Below are 8,256 nucleotides of genomic sequence, written 5' to 3' on the forward strand. Positions count from 1 at the left end.
GTGGTGATGAGATCAGGTATGAAGGAGCAAAAATCAACTTTTGATGTTTAGTATCCGTTTTAAGATAATAAAACGTGTTACCAACAGCCTTAGAACAGCTCATTCACACAGTGCTTCATGGAAAAGCGGCATGTGGAGAAAATTAGAGAGGGAAATCCTCCAGGGGTTGGTGAAGGAAACCTCTGACTGCTCATGAATGGGTCTGGATTTTGGCTGCTCCTTTCCCGCCAGAGTGAGGCAAAACTGCTGCTTTTGTACACATTTTGCTGGTTCTAAACACAACTGGACAGTGCTGCTCCCTCTGCAAGCTGTTCTTACAACCAGTGGCATCAGTGCAGTTGCACTCCATTTTCTGAAACAGATGAGTTAGTGGATAAATAATAAAATACGAAATTACCTCTCTTAAGGTGGTGTGCGCCATTATGGGGAGAGTTTTCCAAACCTCTTCACTAACGCAGGTAATTAGTTGCCCATTGCTTAACATTTTCCTCAGATCCCAAGCTCTTTCTGCTCCATGGACTGGTTTTAGTCCAGTGAAATAAAGACACACCATTTCCAAAATTTATAGGGTTCATTTATTACCTCTAGTAACATATTATACTGTATAAATACTCTATCCTTGTTATATGTCCTTTTAAAAAAGAGATAACTTAGAAGGTCACATTAGACAAGAAGTATAAAAATAAATACACTCATTATATGCATTTATTACAAATTATAACCCTTCCCAGAAGGGAGAGAAATATAAAATACTTATGAAGTATGTAAAATCTATAGTAATATATTTTACTATATACATATGGAAAGCCATATTCTCTCATGGTCTGTGGACTGGCACAATCGTCAATGATGTGAATGCTGGCATTTTGCTGTGGATGGACCTGCTATCCCTCAGCTTTGCCTTCCCACCTGATCAGTGACTGAGCTCTACAAACCCAGCAGAGGCCACAGAGGATGTTCCCATTCACAATGGGATTTTTTTTTTTTTTTAAGTCAAATTTGGCTGGGGTAAGGCCAAAGGTTTGAGTGTGAAAACACAACTGGAATGCTCACACGCTCCATGAATCTGTTTGGCAGGAAGGAAGGACCAACCTGGAATCAGAAAAGCCAGTGGAAGGTATGCAGAAGGCACAAAGAGCAACTACTCAGACTCAGATTTCCATTTTTCCAAGCCTCTCGTTTACACTTGTCACCACAATGGCACTGGAGTGGCTGAGAGAAATGGACAGGCACATTGGGATGGCATAAAAGTACTTTAAAAAAAAAAAAATTCTAGTGATTTGTGGAGTTCATATTTGTTCTTGATATTTCTTACTCTTGACAGGTAGAGAATATGGCTTTATTTTTTATATAAAACTATTCTCTGAAACAATAGCAGCCATGAATGACATAGTTAAAGCTCCTTTTCCAATCTTGTTTTTTTTTTGCCTTTTGTGAGGTAGGTAAGCCCTGACCAATTATTTTAAGCTATCTTTTTCCCTCCCCTTCCTACACGTGGGGATTTGATCAGTACCACAAGATAAATCAAAAGAAGGGAGAAATAACCACACCCCAAAATGTTTGCTGAAATTTCTCACTGCTCACGCTTGGCTTAATTTAGAACAGATTTTTAAAAAAAGGCAATTCTGATGCCTTTGGGCCTTATCTGCTAAAGAGAAATGAATGGCGTGGGTCTGCTACCCCATCCAATTTTCAGTTGGCAGGGGATTTTTGGGATGCAAAGCCAACTCAAGCTGTCTGCACCGTCCCACCTCAACAGATCTTCACCATGAACTTTTTTACGCAAAAACACAGGTGGCCGCCTCTAGCCCTCTTTTGTGTTTTTCAGTGCACTGGTCTGAAGGAAAAAAAAATTAAAATATAATAATAATAACAATTAAAAAAGTTTTAGCTTTCACAAGTCGCCCTATCTAGCTGCAGTCTGTGGCATTGCAGAAGTCTATCAGGTGCTTGGGTTTCTTGGAGGGCTCACAGCTTTCTTGGGGCAGCACGCCGCCATCGGAAGAGACGCACTTCAACAACCTCTTCTTGAAGCCTTTCCCACACGTCTTGGAGCAGGGGGACCAGTCCCCCAGCTGCCACTGCGGGCAGGGCACGTCAGCACAGGGCCGCAGGTTGCTGGGTTTCAGCTCGCGGGCGCAGTCGGCGGCCGGCCGGCCCCGCGGGTCCCGGCACTCCACGGCGCGCCGCTGCCAGCCCGAGCCGCACGACTTGGAGCACTCGCCCCACTCCTCGATCACCCACTCCGAGGAGATGATCTCCCTGATGGCGTTGAAGGATTCCTTCTTCCTGCCCGCTGCCTTGTCCGCACCGGGCTGCACCGGCTTCTTCACGAAGTAGGTGAACTTGATCTTGGGCTGGGGCAGGTCGCCCACCGTCAGCACCTGGATGGTGAGGGGCTCCTTCAGGGGGCTGAAGCTGCGGATGCGCTCCAGGGCGGCTGAGGAGCCGCTGTAGCGCAGCACGCTGCCCTTGTAGGTGATGTCCTGCTCCAGCGTGGACAGCGTGTAGTCACCGTTGAGGACGTAGGTGCCATCAGCGGCTTTGATGGCCAGGAAGCTGCCGTCGTGCCTGGCGCCCCGGTGGTTCCGCTGCTTCACCTCAATGTTGGTCGCTCCCGCCGGGATGGTGACCACATCGTGGTAGCCAGGCCTGCCCGGGAGAAAAGAGAAAGAGCTGAGTCCTCTGCTCCTCCCAGCAGAAGGGGGGAAAAAACCTGAGAGCACAAGACTAAACCTTGTCTGAAGTTACTGAGCTCGTTAAGGGATGAATCCCACCCACAAGGACAAGGTGAGGCAGCAGCCCTACACTCACTTGGCTCTGACGAGGGTGCCAGACACCTTCTTGCAGGTGGAGCCGTTGCCCCCGCAGATGCCGCACTTGTCAAACTTCTTGTTGGAGCCGATGGTGCGGTCGCAGCCGGCCTTCACGCACTGGCCCTGCACGCACACAGACGTGGAGTCGGGGCTGCACGGGGTGCCATCCACCACCTGGGGGACACAGGGAGCCTTGTTACAACAGGCACACACACAGAAAGGTGGAAAAACCTGCTGCACCTGTCATTTTCAGGGCTTTGGAAATTTTTAATAACCAGAGCAGGCCACAGATAGTTGGAGCTATGTGGTGCTACTTCACATCACTTGCAAAAATGATGCCATGGTGAGAGGAGAAAACAATCTCAGTTTTCATTAATACCTGCCCCCAAAACACCTGCTGTTCTATTGATTTCATATTAAAAAAGAAGACCTCTTGCTTTCTAGTGTCACTAGAAGGCAGCCATGTCCTCAAAGCACACTGCCAACACTGTTTTTAATGCTGCTCAGCACATCCTTTATTTCTAGGAGTGCTGTTCCACAAAAACCCTCTGTGTCATCGCCCTGGTAGTTCCTGGCTCTCACCATCTGATGACAGCGAATTCAAGTAGCTATGCAATATGAACATTCTTCCTCGTGTTTATTTTAAGCTGTCAGCGTATTAGTAACCAGTATGAGAAAGCACCAATGTCCTGGCAAAGATCCCTCAGAGTTTTCCAAACCTATCTCAATGCAACCAGATTGGTGGAAGGAGAGGGAAGGAAACCAGGGTGGAGTGGGTAGAGGCGCTGGAAGGACTGTGCCAAAACACTTAAAAGCATGCTTGCAATGATCCAGCTGTACATGGAGGAATAATCCAGCTCAAATATGAGAAAGACCATTTCAGATTTCTACACTGCTTGACTTTTCACATTAAGACAGAAAATAAAAATCCTCCTCATGATCAGCTGGAAAAGGTGCACTTTTGAAATACCTTTGGCTGTAGAACAAAGAAGTATCCTGTTCCTTTGGCTCTGCAAACGAGCTTGCATCTGTCCTTTGGAGACACACCAGCAAACTTAGGTGTCCACTCCACCGCAGGTCCACTTCCAAAAGCGGATTTAGAAAACTCGTTGTGCTTTTCACACTGTTCCTCCCTGAACGTTTTGCCTGCAGGCAGAGAAAAGACAGGTGGGCATGAGATCATCTCTGTCCACGCTCTTCCTCCACAACACACCAATCCTGGGGGTCAAAAACGGGGGGAAATTACCATTGTTGTCGGGGCAGTCCTCGATGTTACAGGACCTGTACTGCACCCGCTTGCCCTCGCAGTACTTGCCCCCGTTCCTCGGGACAGGGTTGTCACATTCCCTGAAGGAATACTGCACTCCCCCACCGCAGCTCCGGGAGCACTCGCCCCACGCCCCCCAGGAGCCCCAGCCCCCATGCACCGGCGTCTGCAACGACAACAAAAGCAGGACACGAGTTACGACAAGAAAACCCATACAAAACTACACCATAAAAGCCATCATCATGCTCATTTTTTACCCATACTTGTTAAAAAACCTGCCTTAAGTTTATTAGCATTGAACCAACCCCTTTCTAACAGATCCCTCCCACCCGGCATTCTCCAAGCTGCACCCATTTCTTTTTTACTACTCACATCATAATGCTTCTTCTCAGTCTTATTGACACACTTGCCATTCATGCACCACTTCCCTTCCCCGCAGCTGGTGCCGTCTGCCCAGGGGAAGTGTTTGGTCTGGCACACGAGCAGCCCTCCCGAGGTGCCGGTGCACCACAGCGTCGTGCACGTACTGGCTGCGTCGGGGCAGTGCTTGGACTCATCTCCAAACGTGAACTGGCACTGCCTGTTGGCATCGTACAGCGTGCCAGGCAAGTCTGAAGGCAGCTGGATGGGTCTGTGGGGCTTGTCCAACAAACACTCCCCTGAAAAAGATGGAAAAAAATAAGAAGTCAGATGATGCTGCATGTTGAGTTTTAAAAGGGAGCTGTATTTGCTTTGTAACAGAAGCCTGAGCCCACTTGTGCCACTATTTTTGTAAAAAACGAGGCTCCTCTAAACCAATGGCGTGCAAAAGGTTAAGCCTGTGCAGAAGCAGAAAGCACTCCTAAAGAGAAAAAAAAAAAAAAAAAAAAAAAAAAAGCAAAGCAGTAAAGCACAAGAGCTCAAACACCACATGAATGGAAAGCTTAATAACCTTACCATGACCGTTATCCAAAAATGTTGTAATCATGTAGGCACTGCATGGAGACCAGGGCTGGCTGCGGTCCAGGTTGGAGAGCATGGATGCCATCATGTGGAAATCCCGGCTCATTCCATTGATGCCAGCACACTGCTTTGCATCGTCATGAGGCATGTTAAACACGTGGCCTTCGAGAAAAGGAGAAAAGCAAAGTCTGTGACTTTAGCAAGTCTGTCCTATGCATTACCAACAGCATTTTAAATATTGCTCTAGAGCTGCTCATAGCCTGGGCTCTAATTAACAACCCGAATCTGAATGCTCCCAGATTTCAAGCAGATGGTACTGGATCTTCTATCTTTTTTTTTTTTTTTCCTTTTTTTTTTTTTTTCCTGCAGGCACACACACAGCTCTTGCAGACAATGCTGTGCAGGCCGGATTTGCTTTCCCGAGTCCGAGCCTGCTCCAAGACAGGGCTTTGCCTCCTCCCGACCGCTCCGGGGAGGTGCAGGCTGGGCTTTTACGGCATCAAGCTGGCTTCAATTAATCCCAGGGAACGGCTTTGCAAAGTTTCAAGTACCTAATTCGTGGGCTGTTGTGAAGGCAGCCTGCAAACCATCGTCTTCTATGATAGAGCAACTGCGGTTTAGATCACAAACTGTTCCCACATCAGCCATCCCAAGAGTATCACATGTCTTGGCACCGCACAGGTCCTGTAAAAAAGGCAGTTTCATTATTAATCAGATCAGAGACTTAACCCTGGCAAGAGCCATCCAGCCCTGGCAGTTTGCCTTTACTTATGGAAAGAGCATAAATATTCAGCACTTCAATGGGTATGATGGCAAAAATCTGTCTCTGGAACATAGGCGAGGGTTACACGTAGAAATGAAATGCGTAATTTCCGTCTGAAATCTGCTAAAAATATATGGGGCAGGAACAGAGTGCACAATCTGAGTTTAGAAGGACAGTGCATAAGCTGTGAGCTTCACCAGACACGGTGCAAACAGCAAAAAAAAAAAAAAAAAAAAAAAAAAAAAAAGGAACAGAACAAAAAGCAGCTCATCTAATTTTTTTGCCTGCTTCACTGCAGCTGTGGTGACACACGACTGTCTCTGGACACTTTTTCTGAGGTGTCCTGGCAGACGGGGCCTGCCAGGGTAGGGAGCAGTGGGCGTGGGGCTGGATGTCACCTCGGTGTCCCTCACCTGCCTGGTGAAGAGGATGGCCGTGTCGTAGTGCTCGGCGTGCCGGTCGCTGGGCGGGTTGTGCTGCTTCTGCCAGCTGCAGAAGTTCCTCAGAGTCAGGGCGGCGTTGGAGGAGATATCCGGGCCCTTGCGCTCCTCGTAAATGACCATGATCTTCACCACCACGAGACTGATGGAGTTGCGGATGCTGGGGTGCTTGTACAGCTTGGCGGCCACGGAGAGCAGAGTCAGCAGGTAGTGCTTCAGCCCGCTGCCGTGGAACTCCGCCATGGACTGGTCGGCCACCAGCATGGTCTCCACGTAGCGGGGGCTGGACACGAACCTCTTCTTCCTCCTGCTTTGCGTTTCTGCGTTTAAAAAAAAATAAAAGAGAGGGAGGGAAAGCGCAGGTGAGCACAGCAAGACGCTCAAGACGCGCGCCCAAGGTCTGTGCGATCCCCGCACCTAGGCGGGCAGCTCCGCACGGGACGCGGGGCAAGCGGCGGCCGGACACCCCCGCCAGACCCCCCGGCCCCTGTGCCCTCCCCGTCCCCGCGGTACCTGCGGGCTGGGCGGGCTCCGCTCCCTCCGGCCCGGGCCCCGCCTCGGCCACGGCGCAGCGGGCGGCGGGGGCGGCCCGCGGGGCTCCGCGGAGGAGCAGGAGGTGCGGCCCGTGGCGGTGCGCGGTGCCGGGCGCCGGCTGGATCAGGTACTGGCGGCCCCGCAGCGAGAAGGCGCCGCGCAGCCCCGAGCACAGGCTGAGCGCGGCCGCCGAGCCGGGGTCCCCGTTCACGGTGCCGGAGTAGAAGCAGCGGGAGAGGTCGTCCTCGGGCGGCGGCGGCGGCCCGCCCAGGTACTGCAGGGTGAAGTCCGGGGCCAGGAAGCTGCTGTCGGGCTCCAGCTCCAGCGTCAGGCGCTCCCCGAAGGCCTCCAGGCGGAAGCGCTCTCGGGCGCCGGGCGCGCCCAGGCGCCGCGGCAGCACCAGCGCCCTGCGCTCGGCGCTGCACAGCCCCAGCAGCGCCGCCAGCACCAGCGCCGGCAGCCGCCCCCCGCTCCTCATGGCTCGGCGCAGCCCTTCTCCTCTCTTTATTTCACTTTATATAGGAATGGATATGGAAGATGTGGGGGTTTTGCTTTCAAGGTTTTTTGGGGGTGTCTGAGTCTTTCCGCCGGCGGAGCACGGCGCGGGAGCCGCGTCCCGCGGTCACTGCAGAGGCGGCGTCGGCTTCCCCATGGCCGGGGCGCGGCGGCGATGCCGGGGAGCGCGGCTCTCCGAGGGCAGCGCTGCCCCTCGCTCCGTCCCTCTTGTCTTCTGTCCTGCTCTGGCTGCCGCTTCTCCTGCCCGCCTCCTCCTCCTCCTCCTCCTCCTCAGCCTTCCCCGGCTGCAGCAGCGGCGGGCGGGGAGGACGCTCCGGCGAGTCTCCGGCAGCCCCGGGACGGTCCCGCCTGCACTTCCACAGCACCGAGGAGCCTCCCGTCCGCCTCCGCCGTGCGGGGTGAGTGCGGGAGCCGGGCTCGCCGCCGCCCTTTATGGGGTCCGGCCGTGCCGCCCCCAGCCCGGCGCTGCCGCCGCGCCCGCGCCGCTGAGATCACTGCGTGCGTAAGGCGCCCGCGGGCGGCCCCCGCCGCGCCGCCCTCCCGCCGCCCCCGACGGGGCGGGACGGCCCCGACACGGCCCGGGGTCGGCCCCCGGCTGCCGCCGAGGGCTGGGCTGCGCCCCTTCTCTGCCCCGGGGGTGCTCCGTGCCCGCCTCCGAGCGCGGCGCCCCGCGGGGGTCTCGGGTGGGAGCGCCGGGATGCGCTGCGGGCGCGTCCCCCGCCCCGCGGGGCTCGGGGAGCGGCAGGTGGACAGCCGCAGCTCCTGGGGCGGGGGAGGGAGGGCACACATCCCTGCTCGCCCTCGTGGCTTTTCCTTCTAATTTTCTCAATTTTTATAATTTTTTTATTTAATTTTTAATTTTCCCCCTTCCTCCTTTCCCAGGCAATTCCTGCCCTTTTCTCGGCTCTAAGAGCTGCAGTCCGTCATGCACCTGTACTTCTGAGAAATGGTTCCTTCCCCGTCACTTAAACAGAGGCA

General features: G+C 53.2%; 1 protein-coding gene across 1 annotated transcript; it reads right to left on the minus strand.

Annotated features, from left to right (window-relative positions):
- Positions 1 to 687: 687 nt before the first annotated feature.
- ADAMTS1 (ADAM metallopeptidase with thrombospondin type 1 motif 1) lies at positions 688 to 7,656 on the minus strand. Its single transcript, XM_066340802.1, has 9 exons — positions 6,742 to 7,656; positions 6,202 to 6,548; positions 5,577 to 5,709; positions 5,020 to 5,187; positions 4,456 to 4,742; positions 4,063 to 4,249; positions 3,787 to 3,962; positions 2,815 to 2,990; positions 688 to 2,652 (listed from the first exon to the last, which is right to left on the minus strand). Exons 1-9 carry the CDS (start codon positions 7,238 to 7,240, stop codon positions 1,911 to 1,913), a joined length of 2,715 nt encoding a protein of 904 aa, XP_066196899.1. The 5' UTR covers positions 7,241 to 7,656; the 3' UTR covers positions 688 to 1,910.
- Between the last annotated feature and the right edge of the window lie 600 nt (positions 7,657 to 8,256).

Source organism: Sylvia atricapilla, chromosome 2, assembly GCF_009819655.1.
Source record: "Sylvia atricapilla isolate bSylAtr1 chromosome 2, bSylAtr1.pri, whole genome shotgun sequence".
Classification (NCBI taxonomy): Eukaryota; Metazoa; Chordata; class Aves; order Passeriformes; family Sylviidae; genus Sylvia; species Sylvia atricapilla.